The sequence below is a fragment of the Anomaloglossus baeobatrachus genome, chromosome 8 (genome assembly GCF_048569485.1).
Source record: "Anomaloglossus baeobatrachus isolate aAnoBae1 chromosome 8, aAnoBae1.hap1, whole genome shotgun sequence".
NCBI classification, from domain to species: domain Eukaryota; kingdom Metazoa; phylum Chordata; class Amphibia; order Anura; family Aromobatidae; genus Anomaloglossus; species Anomaloglossus baeobatrachus.
Window position 1 is genome coordinate 147,787,660 of NC_134360.1, and position 16,765 is coordinate 147,804,424.

General features: G+C 39.9%; 1 protein-coding gene across 4 annotated transcripts in view; it reads right to left on the minus strand.

Annotated features, from left to right (window-relative positions):
- The window catches only part of KCNT2 (potassium sodium-activated channel subfamily T member 2), a 1,626,062-nt gene that overhangs the window by 158,655 nt on the left and 1,450,642 nt on the right, over positions 1 to 16,765 (minus strand). For 3 of the 4 annotated variants that reach the window (XM_075322033.1, XM_075322031.1, XM_075322030.1), the window contains exons 26-27: positions 16,463 to 16,483; positions 6,489 to 6,789 (exon numbers count right to left, since the gene is read on the minus strand). In XM_075322033.1, the coding sequence (XP_075178148.1) occupies positions 6,489 to 6,789; positions 16,463 to 16,483 (322 nt within the window). The remainder of the gene's footprint in view (positions 1 to 6,488; positions 6,790 to 16,462; positions 16,484 to 16,765) is intronic. The other variant, XM_075322032.1, reaches the window with a different exon arrangement.

A 16,765-nucleotide genomic window follows, 5' to 3' on the forward strand; every position in this document is an offset into this window, starting at 1 on the left:
TGTAATGTCACCTGGCATCAAGCCCTGGGGTTGGTGAGGTCAGGCGTCTATCAGATACCCGACATCACCAACCCAGTCAGTAATAAAAAAAAATAGACGACAAACACATTTTTATTTGAAAAAACACTCCCCAAAACATTCCCTCTTTAACCAATTTATTAGAATGAAAAACAAATCCAGGTCTGGTGTAATCCAAGGGGTTGCCATGACGATCCACACTGTCCCAGTCAATGAAGAGCAGGATGTTCCCCATTGGCTGGGAGAGCAATGCAGTGACCTGAGCTAACATCAATGGGTCAGCCCAGGTCACTGCAGGGGATGACAAGTGCTGCTGTCAGCGAGGTACATTACCTGCGCTGATCTCCAGCACACTGACAGCCCCTGTCACTGAGTTCAATGACCGGCGCCTTCACACCAAGTATCGCGAGAGGTCCGTGACGTCACCGCTAGTCAGTCTCGGGTCGGAAGCGAGAGGTGATGTGACAAGCGGCGGCCATGGAGGACAGTGACAGCGCTGAGGTCGGGATGGCGGGACTTCATCACCGCAGGTAAGCCGAGCGGGACCATGTGTGTGTGTGTGTGTGTGTGTGTGTGTGTGTGTATGTGTACATGCCGCGGGCAGGAGGGGGCGGAGTGAGCTGAGCGGGGAAGTGTGGGATTCCTGCACGTAACTAAGATAAACATCGGGTTACTAACCAAAGCGCTTTGCTTGGATACCCGATGTTTATCTTGGTTACCAGCTTCTGGCAGGCTGCCAGCGATGGCTCCTGCACACTGTAGCTGTAAAAAGCCCTGCTTTTTGCTGCTAGAACCGTTCTCGAACGTATCTAGAACTATCGAGCTTTTGCAAAAAGCTCGAGTTCTAGTTCGATCTCGAACAGCCCCCAAAATCACTCGAGCCTAGAACTGGAGAACCACGAACCGCGAACCGCGCTCAACTCTACTTATAACCTTTACCTTTAACATGTTTGTCTATAATTTTCTTTCTAATCTCCTGAGACAACTTTTTCCTTCGCTTTCTCTGGTGTATGTTGATTTTGGTACATACCATGTCACCAAACAGCACAGTGAGTATCTGTAGCCCTATATACAGGCCCACTGACTGATTACAAGATTGTAGGCACCTGTGATGCTAATTAGTGGACACATCATGATTTAAAATGTTTATCTTGTCAAATTATTTTCAGAAGACATTTCTGTCCAGGCATCATGAGTTTTCATTTTTTTTTTAATTCTGTGCAAACATAGTTGAAAAGCAATGTCTGACTTTCATCTGTTCATTTTTATAGATGTTTTTATTTATTATTATTTTTGTCAGATTCAAGTTATTTCTGTGACCATTGTGAGTTTTTTTTCATTAAAGGAGGGGTACCAACAATTTTGACCACGTATGTATCTGCTGAATCCTAGTCCAGATCTCTAGCTGTATACATAGGCAGCATTGTAGTTAATATATTCACTCCTAACTAAAGTAGCCTAAAGGAGAGTGCTTCTTCTAGAAGTGAATACGTTCAGCCTACCTCTAACTTGTCCAACACTTAGCATTCATTAAAGGTAATAAACAAGGATATATCAATTTTGTGTACTGCTGAAGACAAGAGATCCTCTTATTATACTGTCTCCACTGGCCAGAGTGCAATTTCCCATTTAATAATTTACTGCCAGTGTATTTGTGTATAGACCGGAATGGGGGTGATGACTCATGAAGTGGTCATTCTTAAAGTGCACTGTTGTGTAAATATATAGACTAGCAAATATAATACTATTAAATCTAATGACATTTAATGATTTCCTGTACAGCTTTTGACAGTTTTTAATAAAAGAAAAAGTATAAAAAAAATGTAAAATCTGTGTTCCTAAAACTAATGCAGCGTTATTCTAACTAGATATGCCTTATATTAACTGGAACAATGAAAAAAATTAAGTGACTCAGAGATGAATGTAAAACCCAACTTCTTCTAAAGTTAGGGGTACTTTACACGCTGCGATATCGCATCCAAAATATCGTCGGGGTCACGTCGTTAGTGACGCACATCCGGCACCGGTAATGACATCACAACGTGTAAATCCTTTGTGCGATGATAAACGATCGCAAATGCGTCGAAAATGGTGATCTGTGTAGCGTCGGTCATTTTCATAATGTCGGGTTGACCGCAGGTATGAAGTTGTTTGTCGTTCCTGCAGATCCACACATCGCTGTGTGTAAACCCGCAGGAGCGACAAATATCTTCTTACCTGTGTCCGAACGGCAATGCGGAAGGGAGAAGATGGGCGGGATTTTATGTCCCGCTCATCTCCGCCCCTCCGCTTCTATTGGCCAGCCAATTAGTGACATCACGGTGACGTCGCTGGGACACCGAACGCACCTCCCCCTTGAAGGAGGGATATTTCGGCAGTCACAGCAACGTCACCGAGCAGGTATGTGCGTGTGAAGCTGCCGTAGCGATAATGTTCGCTACGGCAGCAATCACCAAATATCGCATGTGCGACGGGGGCGGGTACTATCGTGCTCGGCATCGCTAGCCGATGCTAGTGATGTCGCAACGTGTAAAGTACCCCTTACAACCCTGTTTATCTAATAAACGATTGGCCAGAAATAGTCAGGACACATATAGATACATTAATGCAACATAACACCTACAATATGTAATATGTGTCCATGTCATGCAAGAGGCAAGGATTATACTTATTTTATTTACATTTATGCGTTACAGTTCTTGAGATTAGTAAACATTTGATAAAAAAAGAAGCTCTTACTAAAAGGAAAAATGGCTGAAAAGAAGAAATCGAGGTTGAAGCCTTGGAATAAAGGTTTTGTTTTTACAAAACAAGAGGGTTATGCATCTCTGTCCATCAGAGTGATAAATTCTTACAAGAAATACTTTCAATCTTCTTCTAAAACTCACGGGAGGAATGTTACATCCCGGAGCGATAAAAGAAAGCTACAAAAAGAATGGTTTGTGGAATATATTACACATTCCTCCATTGCTATTTCATGAATAGAAATGGATTACATTGCAGATGTGCATCACCATCATTATACACTGCTCCAAACAGCACAAGAATTGATCTCCCGGCTAACGTCCGGGTACGTGCTACACTGATAGATTGTTCTGACAGTCAGATAAACTCTGGGTTACGATCAGGCTCTATACATCACATAGACACTTTTCAATGTTTTTTCTCAAAATGCTGCCCTCTTTTCAATCTCTTATTGAATCAATTTTGCTTGCAGTTTATAGCGCTTGTGTACATATTGGCAGGAAAATGGTAAGAAATAGCTATGTAAGTATGTACACAAGTATATCAGTCTGCAAATATCATTCTTTATGTACATCACAACACCTTATCATTAGTGTTCTTTTACCAACCGGTTCCCTACTCCAATGTGTTTTATATAAGACTTTTTATTTTTTACATTTTTTTAACCACTTGAATTCCAGCAGATCCTCTTCTTTATTTTCCATTTGAGTCAATTTTACCATAGTGTTTACAGCGCTTTACATTCTTTAATTGAAACAGTTACAGAGGATTAAATATGTTTGCAATCTATAGTATATTGCTGCTATGAAAACATTCTATTATTATTAGTCTTTTATTTTGGATAAACATGGCGTGAAAAATTACTAGATTATTTTTTCAATGAAAAGTACATTGTAGTATGTTCATAGAAGCTAGAGTGAAACTGTAGTGTTTGCTTAAAGGGTTATTCCTATCTCCAAGATCCTATCCCAATATGTAATAGGAATAATAATAATAATAATAACAATAAAAAAAAAATAATATTAGCAAATACCTTCAATTTACAAATGTAGTATAGTTCTTCAGTATATTGCTTACCTCATGTGCAGGGCATTGCAGGACCTTAGGTATTCATGGCTACGACCACACATATAGTCACAGTTAATTAATTATTTGCTAAAAGTCATAGCTATTGAATACCTATTGAATTGCCCTACAAATAAGGTAAGTGACATAGTGAATCAGAAGAACCATATTACATTTCTAATTGGAGGTATTTGCTATTATTATTACTATTATTATTATTATTATTACACTCTCTACATATTGGGATAGGTTCCTGGAGATGGGAACAACCCTTTAAGGCTCTAGGAAATACTTTTGTAGAATTGCTACCCTTTTACTAAAAAATGATCACCAATACCGTAGGCAAATTTATATTCTTGAATGCAATCTTAATATTTGACGAAAAAGTATGCAAGAGACTTAGTATTATGATATTGTGATCTGAAACAACGGACACTCATTATTTCACTTGTGACTGCTCGTTTCTTCACTGGCCCTAAGCACTAGGTATTATTTTGCATAAATAGAACAGAAAAGGGCAGAAAACATGACCATTAGTAATTGTTATAAGGGACTAAACCCAGGGTACAACCAAAAAGTTTTTATATTCACGCAAGATTTTAGTTCAGACTCTTTACTTGTACTTGGACTATGATTCCCATTTCTTCTCTTGTTTGTTATAGGTATTATTTTGCTAGCAAACCTGGAAATTATTGCTCAATGTTCACCATGACCTGTTCAATATATAATAAAATAACACAATGTATCACTGTCCTAAAAACCCAGGGTCTGATTTATCAAAATATTTACACCAGAAATCTAATGTGAAACACTTTGGATTGTTGCAACATTTTTGTGCAGTGCATTTAGAACAGAAATTATGCAAGTTTTGCTGTATTTTACACTAATTTCAGTCATTTCTGTCAAAATAAGCAGAGATGGGGTGGGACAGAGGCAGGACAAGCCATGGTGATGCATGCTCATCTGATTCATGATGAGCAGTGGCACGTCTTATGCCCTAAATCTTATTCCAGTCACTTAAGGGAGTTAGATTTGTGCCACTATTAAGATACTCTTGATTAATTAAATGGGTAATCCGACATACAAAAAAATTTTCATTCTAAATCCTAATTTATTTAATGCAAAAATCAAAACTAATTTCTTATATACATTAATTAAAAAAATTCCTTCTCTTTCCATAACTACACTATAGAAATGGTTTTCTTTTTTTTCTCATTTTTTGATGACACTTCATTTGTGAATCATGGAGCCCCTCCATGAAACAAATCTACATCAGTGATGGTCATTTCAGGGGCTGGGCTGGTCCTTGCATGCTCTGCACTGTGCTATCTGGACAATGACAGCACACTCTTTGTTGTTGATTCAGCTCAGTAGTAATGAGTCAGTACTGTTTCTGTATGTTCTAAGACTACTCAGTGTACAAATATCTGTGACAAAATTTCGGATGGTGGTGACGCTGATCTCGGCATGCTAAGTAGTCTTAGTGGGTTTTAACATTGTGCTCCTCTGTGATACTTGCATGTTACTAGTGATCTGAGCCAGTACAGAGCATGTGCTATCATTGTGCACATCAAAAACACAAAGTGCACAGGGACTAGCCCAGCCACTTAAATGGGAGTCACTGATGATGCTTCATTTCAGGGAGGTGTCATGGGCTGCGACACTGGCAGCAATATCCTCCCCTGTTGAAGCTTTGTTTGAGTATCCCAGCATGCACTGAGATTCTCAAATGAAGAATCATTAAAAAATTAGATAGTGAATAAAAACAGGAAAAAACATTTAGATAGTGTTCTTAGGGAAGTAGAAGGAATTTTTAATTAATATATTTTAGAAATTATTATAATTGTATCAAATACATTTCTAATGAAAATTACTTTGTATGTCAGACCACTCCTTTCAAAGGTGTGCACTTCTTAATAAAACAGGCGCCTCTAACTCCAACACAGTCATCAAGACCAGCAAAAAGCAACCCAGTCTTGAATCATTTAGGACTCGACTCCTTGTTTATTTCTGGACTAGACTTGTATCATACAAGCAACCTAAAGGCAAAGAAACTCTACTATAGAATGAATGTATTGTGATACAGTATCATGTACGATAATGTTAGAGGTTAAGTACTGCAAATGGCATTATCTTACAATATGATCGTTTTAAATAAGTCTATTTGAGTTTTGTCAAATGAAAAAAAAATATATTTTATGAGGTTGTCTCTAAAGGATCTCCACTGCTTAATTTGAAGGGTAGGAATTAGTGAAATAAAAAAAGCTGTTATTCTCACCTGCCATATGGCCTTATCCGGGACTAAGATGAGGTTTGAGGTAACCATATTGGCCTCAGTTCTTACCACCTCATAGTTTTTTATGCTTGATGTGCGTAGTACTTCAGAGAACAAAAAAAATATTTTCCTGGCAGTAGAGGAAGTTTTGATGAAAATTAATCTAACTAAAACAAATTTCTTGAAATTTGTTAATCTGTAACCTATAGCTAAAAAATTGTCTTAGGCTAAATTGAATTATACAGAGCAATACAGGGTACAAGAGGGCATAATATACTGTATATATATATATATATATATATATATATATATATATATATATAATATATATATATATTTATATATATATATTTATATACGGTATATATTTATTTATTTTACATACCATAACCTGCTATTGAAAGGCCCAGATGTTTCATTCTGTTCTTTACTAGTGCTGCAAGTTCTTGCCTTTCTGATCTTCGACACAACGTCATCCTTTGTTGACTTATCCTTTCAGATGATTTGTTGGAATGTCTTGGAACTTTTCTACTCAGTCTTCTGGCCCATTGCATGCTTTTCCTTCTCAGTAAGGGGTGGTCCGATTGGTCGCTGGATGTAGAATTTCGATGGTTGTTACGATTTAATGAAATTTCTTTGGTTTCTTTTGTATCTTCCCATTCTTCAACACTGATTGATATCTGAGACTGAAATGAGAAAATAATTTGATTACCAATCTATACGGATGTTAAATTGATTATGTCATATAAATATGCTATAGACCTTTTAGTTAAAAAAAAGCACAGAAATGCTTAATTTTGCTAAAAGAATCAGTTAAACAAATACAAAGCTTAGCTTATACTTTGAATGTTAAACACGTATGGCACCTGGATGGCACTCAGATGTCATCCATGTGCTATACGTGATTTTTACGGACCCATAAACTCGTATTGACCCTTGTCATCTGTGATGACAGAGAAAAATGGACATGTCTCCATGTGGTTCACTCGGACAAAAAATGTGATTATACAATTATAGGATATAATGGGTATGTGTGGCACCGGATAGACAGACATGTGAACGAAGCCTTAGTAAGAAAACAAAGCAGATTTTTGACTCTAGTATTTATTTTATTTTTTCTTCATCTTTTATTTCTAAGAGCCATAACTTTTCTAATTTTCTATGTTTCTATTTATAAATCCGGTGTTTTCTGTGGGATGAGCATTTTTGTACATTTTTTTCCATACAATCTTTTTTTTTCATGTTTTTGGCCTGGCAGAGAATGCAATTAAAAAACAGAAATTCATTTTTTTTTTTTTTTTAGGTTTTGTATTTACAGTGTTTACTGTGAGGTATATAAGATATATTGACTTAAATCTTAGGTTCAGAATGATTAGGGCAATCCCAACAGTTTTATTATCACACTTTTGCATAATGGAGCTTGGTTTGTTTTACCACATTCAGAGATTCACATATTTTATTTTTGCATTAATAGAGCTGTTAGTGCTTGCTATTTATGGGATACCGCCATCATGTGTCAGTCTTTGCATTGGCTATCCATCTGCTGCAGAATCCAATATTAACTTATCACTCTTACATATAAAGCTCTGAACAGTTCTGCACTGCCCTACATTTGCTCCCTATTTACTACCTACATTCTCTCCATTACACTAATGACCTAAGACTAACATAATTTCCCCTATAATTTGAACCTACCACTCCCATCTCAAGGACTTTTCTCATGCAACACCAATTTTCTGGAATGCTTTACCCCAGAAAAGTAAATTAATTCTCAGTATCCACATTTTGCACATGCCCTAAAAACACATTTCTTTAGACTGGCCTTTCACCTCACTTCACTAATCTAACTAGCCTTTGTTCTTTCGCCTACACACTCTGATGCTCTTTATACTTATACTTCTCCAAAAACTGGCTGGTGACTGGTTCACGCAGTGTTATTTGCATTCCCCTATTTGCTGTACTGATGACCTTACATGACAAGCATTTTATTTTTACCTTTTACATCTTGCATTATCTCTATTACCTCATAGATTGTAATATTGCGATCAGGGCCCTCATTCCTCTTGATATGCATTGAATTATGTGTTACTCTGTAAAGTTTTATCTTGGTTGTATAAGTACTCTCTGAATTGTAAAGTGCGGCCAAATAAGTTGACCCTAGAAACTAAAACTAATATTATTTTGTAATAGGGACCATGTTGGTGTACATACTTGCTTTCTATTCCATAAAATAGATTATTCACTATAGAGGATGAATAATATGATGATATTAGAATTTGGGTTATTAAAGACATAGCAGTACCAATTATTTATACAAATGCATAAGGATTATTGATGACTGCATCATCCTTAGCAACTCGAATGATTATGTTATTTATCCGATACAGTGAATATATATGCTACCTAGAGCCTGCAAACCCTATCACACACTGCATTGAGCCAAAACCTGGGAAGGCGGCACGCAGAGGAATTGCTCTCCCACCCCTATATGCAAACCCTAAACGAGCATTGCACAGATGGAAGCACCCTCTATGTTATTATAACCAAATCAATACCCCATATGGTGATAGCCACCTACTGCAACCTCAAGGTACTACAAGTCACAAGATATCCTATAGTCTTTACTGTCTACCTAAAGAGACGTGGTTACACCAAAGAAAAATTCTACAATATAAATCATACAAAAAAGAGCTTGCACCCTGTGGTTCTCAAATCAGATAATCCCCAGGTTGAATTCCTCTCTTTCTCTATCTCTGCAATTGCAGAACTCGTATGAAAAAATTCTCTTGAGAACAGATTTTCCTCGTTAGTGGAGTGACGTGGTGTGAAAAAGGCCTCTCATTGGGTCGAAACGTCCCTGTCCTTCCCTGTCACATTTAAACATTAAGAATAAAACTATACAATTTTTGCAAAAGAAAAAAACTTCGTCCAATCTACTTTTTTCTAACTTATCTAAGAATGAGTGTGCAGTGTCTGTTTAGTGACATATATACTACCTGACATGAAATCAGAATAAACCTTTCCCGTTTTACATCAATTAGGAACCAAAATTATTTATATTTGCCAAATGCCAGAATAATGACAGAGAGAATGTTTTAAGGCATTTTTATTACTTTCTGCAAAGTCATGTTTACATACACTAAAGGCCGCTTTACACGCTGCGATATCGGTACCGATATCGCTAGTGTGCGTTCCCGCCCCCATCGGTTGTGCGACACGGGCAAATCGCTGCCCGTTTTGCACAGCATCAGCCGGACCCGTCACACATACTTACTTTCCCTGCGACGTCGCTGTGACCGGCAAACCGCCTCCTTTCTAAGGGGGCGGTCCGTGCGGTGTCACAGCAACGTCACTGAGCGGCCGTCCAATAGAAGCGGAGGGGCGGAGATGAGCGGGACGTAACATCCCACCCACCTCCTTCCTTCCGCATTGGGGCCGGCGGCAGGTAAGGAGAGGTTCCTCGTTCCTGTGGCGTCACACGGAGTGATGTGTGCTGCCGCAGGAGCGATGAACTACTTCATACCTGCAGCTCCAACGATATTCGAGAATGGACCCCATGTCACCGATGAGCGATTTTGCACGTTTTTGCGACGATGCAAAATCGCTTATAGGTGTCACACGTAACGGCATCGCTAATGCGGCCGGATGTGCATCACAAATTCCGTGACCCCAACGACTTCGCATTAATAATAATAATAATAATCTTTATTTCTATAGCGCCAACATATTCCGCAGCGCTTTACAATTCAGGAGACTCATATACATATACATATCATATACATAAACATATACAAACAAGTAACAATTATAGAAGATACAATATTTAAAGGGAAAAATGGCAACCCTGCTTGTGAGAGCTTACAATCTACAATGAGATGGGGGGATGGGCAAGGTACAAGTGCTTATTTACAATGACAATCCAGCCATCTCATGGGGGATAGATAATGGCTTCCTGGACCAGTTGGCCAGAGCCTTGAGATGTATTTGGGTGCCATGGAGTTTGACGTGGGGTTATGTTCTGAGAAGTTGTAGAGGGATTAGGTGAAATTAGTTTGGCTGGGGAGTGTGATAGGCCGCCCTAAAAAGATGCGTTTTTAGGGAGCGTCTGAAGCTGAGTAAGTTGTGATTTGTCCTAACTTCTTGGGGTAGAGCGTTCCAGAGGTTTGGTGCAGCTCGGAAGAAGTCTTGGATTTGGGAGTGGGAAGTTCGAATTAGTGTGGATGTTAGTCGAAAGTCATTTGCAGAGCGTAGAGAACGGGTGGGATGATAGACAGAGAGGAGGGTGGCGATGTAGGAGGGTGCCGCACTGTGGACAGCTATGTGGGTGAGAACAAGCAGTTTGAATTGGATCCTGTGATATATGGGCAGCCAGTGCAATGACTGGCAAAGAGCAGAGGCATCCGAGTAGCGGTTAGCCAGATAGGTGACCCTGGCTGCTGCATTAAGGATGGACTGTAGAGGGGAGAGTCTAGTTAGGGGGAGACCAATTAATAGAGAGTTACAGTAGTCAAGGCGAGAGTGGATCAGGGCCACGGTGAGGGTTTTTGTTGTTTCGATTGTGAGAAAGGGGCGGATTCTAGAGATGTTCTTGATGTGCAAGCGGCAGGAGCGGGCAAGAGATTGTATGTGGGAGGTGAAGGAGAGATTGGTGTCAAGTATAACACCCAAACAGCGGGCCTGCGGCCTAGGACTTATCGTTGTGCCACACACAGAGAGGGGGATGTCAGGTTTAGGAAGGTTGGGAGATGGAGGGAAAAGCAGAAGTTCAGTTTTGGAAAGGTTAAGTTTCAGATAGAGAGCATATAATGATAAAGAACCCCGGCACACAGTAGGGAAAGAGGATAAGCAGTCAATAATTTTTGTAGTATGCTCGTGTTTTATTCAAAAAAGGAAGAAGGGAGCTCCCACAAATTGAATCACAGGCTACTTTAGGCTTTTCCTTGGTTATTTAACCGTTTCATTGCCATTTATAGCCCCCTTCTTCTGATAACCTATAGGACAGCCAGCTCCACTGCCTGGTCACGGAATTTAGACCAATGCTTTACTCCTGAAGTAACCCTTCTACATAGTGTGCACCACATAGTGCCCCCAGCATACCTTGCATCTCTACTATATATGAGCCTCCGCCCACTTATATAGTACGTCGATTCTCATTGCCCTTACCTACATCCAGCTATTAAACTCCTCTCACTTGGAGCCACGAGGACTCTCAATCTATTGAATTCCCCAGTCTCTCATCTCCTAGTGTTGTGCACAGGACCCACTCTGTACATCATCAGTACGGTACCTTCATGTCCCTGGTGAAGGCTCGCTTATGAGCCGAAACGTCGGACTGTATTGCAACTCCTTGTTGTTGTGAAAGGACTGTATTGCAACTCTCAATTGTTGTGAAAACTTCTTCCTTTTTTGAATAAAACACGAGCATACTACAAAAACCATTGACTGCTTATCCTCTTTCCATACTGTGTGCCGGGGTTCTTTATCATTATATGGACTATTTTTCTCCCGAGCACCAGGTCTCGAAGCAGTTGAGCCCAGCTTACCCCTACTTATTGTCAGATAGAGAGCAGACATGATGTTGCAAACTGCAGTCAGGCAGTCACTTGTGTTCTGTAGTACATCGGGGGTGAGCTCAGGGGATGAGGTGTATAGCTGTGTGTCATCAGCATAAAGATGGTACTGAAAGCCTAATCTGCTGATGGTCATTCCAATTGGGGCAGTGTACAGGGAGAAAAGAAGAGGGCCAAGGACTGAACCTTGAGCTTTAGCGCATCGCATTAGCGATGTCGTAGCGTGTAAAGCCCGCTTTAGGGTATTATGCCTTTAAACAGTATGGGACAGCCAATATGATGATGTCATGTCTTTAGAAGCTTCTGATAGGTTTATTAGCAACATCTGGAAATCCAATGGAAAATTCACTGTAGTGAACAGGTGGAGTCACTGTGAACTCCCATTTGGCCTGTGGTCCGTTGATGTTCATCTTTTTATGTGTCTTTTTAATAATGAACAAAATTGCATTTAATAAGTTTTAAGCTCCTTTGAAACAAAGGACACCACTAAACAGGCCAAATGGAGTCAGAATTAACTCTGCTGCCTAAGTGAACGATTCTGTCAGGGGTTTCACCTGAATCACGTATTTCGTAGATGTAGATGGAAACCCTGATGTTAGTGCTCAGCATAGAAGACAGGATAAATGTGGACTGATCCAAAATGTTCTGAATCTCAAATTGCAACCAATAACATTTAATGCCACCCATAAAAAAACAGGTCTAACATCTGTTACTAGAAATATTGGGGCTTCCACATCTATTAAAGCATTTACAGAGTTATAACCAAAGTGACAGTGGTCAAAATTAGAAAAAATGGCCTGGCAAGGATGGCTTAGTAATAAAGGGGTTTAACACTAGAACTACTGAGGTAGTCATTTTGACTACTTCGCACTATGTAGTTCTAGTAGGTGTCACGAGTCTAGTAGTTCTAGTGTTAAAACAATGTTCCTGTGTTGAGATAATATTATAAATGTGTCCCTGCTATGTACTGTGTAATGGCCGTGTCTGACCATACAGGGACATGGTCTGATCATATCACAATTCCTGGGCTGAGGAGGAAGTAAAAGAGTATACAACATTACAGCATGGGAATGCAAATAATTCTTTCTTAGCAGTAAAACATTTTTAAAAAATAGGGAAATGCTTTACCTCACAAAAAGAGTCAGCTATGATCCTGTGTTGTAATGTTTGTATAGTTTTTAACTTCCTCTCTGGCCCAAGAGCTGTATTATGGTAAAACCATATACCCGTGCAATCAGACACAGTCATTACAGAGTACATAGGAGGGACATATACATAAGATTATCTCAGCACAGCAACATTTATTTTAAACACATCCAATTTTGGTATACAGTCTATTATTACTCCAAGATCTGTTGATTAAAATTAACTTTGTTCATGGGAAAACCCCTTTAATCTTTTTTTTCTTGAGCAAGTGACAGGTTCTCTTTAAGAGGTCGGCCTCGGAGAGTTGTGAGACATAGCTCTGCATGGTGGGATCCCACAAACAGGGTTCAAATTTGCTATAAAGTTTGGCCTTTTCAGGAGATATTACATTTGAAAAGTCTCATTACTGGATTATATTTGGAAAAAAAAATACCTATCTGGGGCTGCCTTCTGTTTTATTAGGCTAGGTTCACACTTCCGTTGTTTTGCATCAGTCAATATCTGTCGCCTTGAGGAATTACGGTATCCTGCAAAATATTTAGCAGCAATCCAGTTTTTCCCCATAGACTTCTATTAGTGACGGATTGCGACTGATGACCTTGCGTTGCATCTGCTGCGTCGCGGTCAGTCGTTTTTTGACTGACCGCCGCGAGGGAGTAAAGCAGAATGTAATGTTTTTCTGGCCGTCAAAATTGACGCACCGCGCAGGAATCCGCCGCAGTCCGTCACGCTTGTAATGTATGTCTATGGTGCTGGATTCCGTCGTAATCCATCTTGCTACGGAATCCAGCGATGGATTCCATCATGCTCTACTGAGCATGCCCAGCATGTTTGGCACACCCCCTGGGATGTCCCAAAAACAAACGGATCATGACTGATCCGTCAAAAAACGGACACACAGCGGATGCAATGGACGCAACGGATCAGTTTTTTCACAGGATTCCTGTGAAAAACAAATCCATTGCATCAGTTGACAACTAAAAAATGACTGATCCGTTGCTGATGGACCTGACGGATTTAAAAAAACAGAAGTGTGAACCTAGTCTTAAATACAAAGGCACTCCTGTTTGGTTATAGGCATTCTTTAAAGGCGACACCATAACGTTGGTCAGCTATTAGTTTTTTGTGTTAGAAATATAAGGCAAATTTTTTAAACATTTTTGGCGCACTGTGTCACTTTTAGGCTATGCCCTCTTATCATACAAGGTGCGTAAAGTGCCTGAAGAACATAATGAATGTGACGCAAGTCATGAAGAAATAGTGCAAATTGCATTCAAATTCTGACTGCATTCTTTAAGGAGGTCTGTCCTGGCAGAAGAAGACTATGTACTGTATAAGAAAGACTGCAGGGGAGAGTTTTTGATTTTGTTACCGATAAATCTGCCTCTGCTTGTGTGGGATCAATGTGTCTCGTTACCCAGTCAGCACTATAATGACATGTCATACTATTTTTTCTAGGCAATCTCCAGCATTTTCTTACCATTACATTTCTCGAGTGCCATAACTAAATAATTAATATTCCTTAGAGTTTCTTCATATGGTCCTATAACCAGTTTATGTGCTGTCTGTATGCAAAATGAGTAGCATACGGACAACAGACTGACTAATGCAAGTCAATGTGGTAGTTTGCGTAAACATTTTTACACATGGGCCAATGGTCTACATGTAGAAAATTGCACCTTGCACCCCTTTAACACTAGAAGTCCCAGAAATTTCGAGCTCCCCCTGAAGTCCCGAAAAAGGGTCAAATGACCCTTAGTCAATTATATTATCAAATACAATAAACTGAATAGAACTAACTAGAAACTAAATACCTAAACTCAATGGAAAACAACAACCTCCTGTGGTGTGACAATAATGGCCTTAATTACAGAACAGACGGTGATTATAGGATGTTAGCTAAAATCCTTCAGGTCATTCGACCTGTCTCTGGGTTCCAAAGGTAGAAATGTTAAATGACCCCTCTCTGGGACTTCTAGTGTTAAACTGTATTTCAGATGAAATGTGTATGTCATGAGATTTTTCACAGATCCTTTACAAGTATTAACACAGGAAACTGCAATTGGCATTTTGCTAGTTAAAAAACTGTTCAAGTAAAAACCTGATGCCATACACATGAAAAAATAAACATAGGAATAGCATATGGATGCCAAAATGGATGAAAAATAGTTTTTTTTTCTAGATGAAAAATGACTAATTTTGTATATGCTCATCTGAAACTGGCAATATTGTGGTTTTGACAGGTATATGGAATGTTTTTACACATTAAAGCGGGCTTTACATGCAGCGATATTGCTAACAATGTCGCTGCCAATCGCACCCGCTCCCGTTGGTTGTGCGTCACGGGCGACATCGCTGCCCGTGGCGAACAACATCGCTAACACCCGTCACACATACTTAATTGCCTAGCGACATCGCTGTTGCCGGCAAACTGCCTCCTTTCTAAGGGTGTGGTTTGTTCGGTATCGCAGCAACGTCACTAAGCGGCCACCCAATAGAAGCGAAGGGGAGGAGATGAGCGGCCGTAACATCCTGCCTACCTGCTTCCTTCCTCATTGCCAGCGGCCGCAGGTACGAGGTTGTTCCTTGTTCCTGCGGTGGCATACAAAGCGATGTGTGCTGCCGCAGGAACGATGAACGACATCGTACCTGCAGCAGCAACGATATTTGAGATCTGAACGACGTGTCAATGATCAACGATATGTTGAATATTTTTGATCGTTAATGGTCGTTCCTGCGTTTCACACGCAACAACATCGTTTTGTGTAAAGTGCCCTTAAGGCTTCTTTCACACATCCGTGAAAACCACACACGTTTTGTACGGACAAGTAAAAAGTGTGTATGGCCCTCCGTGTGCCATGATTTTGACACATGAGTGTTCTCCATCTGCTATCCGTGAAAACACATGGAGAACAGGAACTTTCTGCTCACCTATACCAGTCGCTGCTGTCCATGGTACTGATGTCTTCTGCTCTTCAGTCTCCAGCCCAACTGACTCCCAGCTGCTGCTGCTTCTGGTCCTCGGTGCAGTGCATAAACCTTGAGCATAATGAGCGAGGGTCAGCTGCAAGTGACAGCAGCGGCAGAGACAGCAGCACTGGAGACGGTGAGTGTAGAGATTAATTTTATTTCACAGACACATGGTTTTCTTCGGTACGGTCCGACACCCATACTGTCAGAGAAAAATGGACATGTCTACGTGTGAAGCACACAGACACACGTATGCTCCACATGGATACACAGTGCATGGGAAAATATGCATGTGTGCACAAAACTATTGATTTTAATAGGTTTACGTGTGCCCGTGTCTCCAATATGTGGGAAAATGGATGTCACTCGTACCGGAGACATGGATGTGTGCAGGGGGACTAAGTGATAGCCTTACATTGCGGTCCCTTCACCTACATTCTCTACCTGGATTGAACAGACCTCTACAATGTTTTAATCCCCAAAATGTTTGTTTTTTTCCTTCTCCATCCTCCCTGCAGCAGGATAAGCAGTGCCATTTTAAGACCCGTCTGAGGTATCGCAAACAACTGGTGAATATCAGGCACCATGTCAACACATTTCTCAAATGTAACACAATTTTTTGATTCAGACAATAAGAAAACACACCAGGAGAGTAAAGACAAAACAAACTTACTTGAGAGGCCATTTCTCGAGACTGACATAGGAAAGAGGAAAAACAGATACAGAGATCTATTTTAACATTAGGCAAGACATGACCAAAGGACACAATATTACTTCACACAGAGCACATACTGTACACGTAAGAAAAGACAAACAGGGAAAGATTTGTGACATGAGCATGATTTTATGGAGAACAAAATCCCAAACTAAAAATAAGATTTATAGAAAAAGTCATGTTGTCATATAATTTCCCATTCAGCTAATTTATATTTATCAGACACCGGTAATGATTGTTAAGAGGGACAACTTTTAAGGT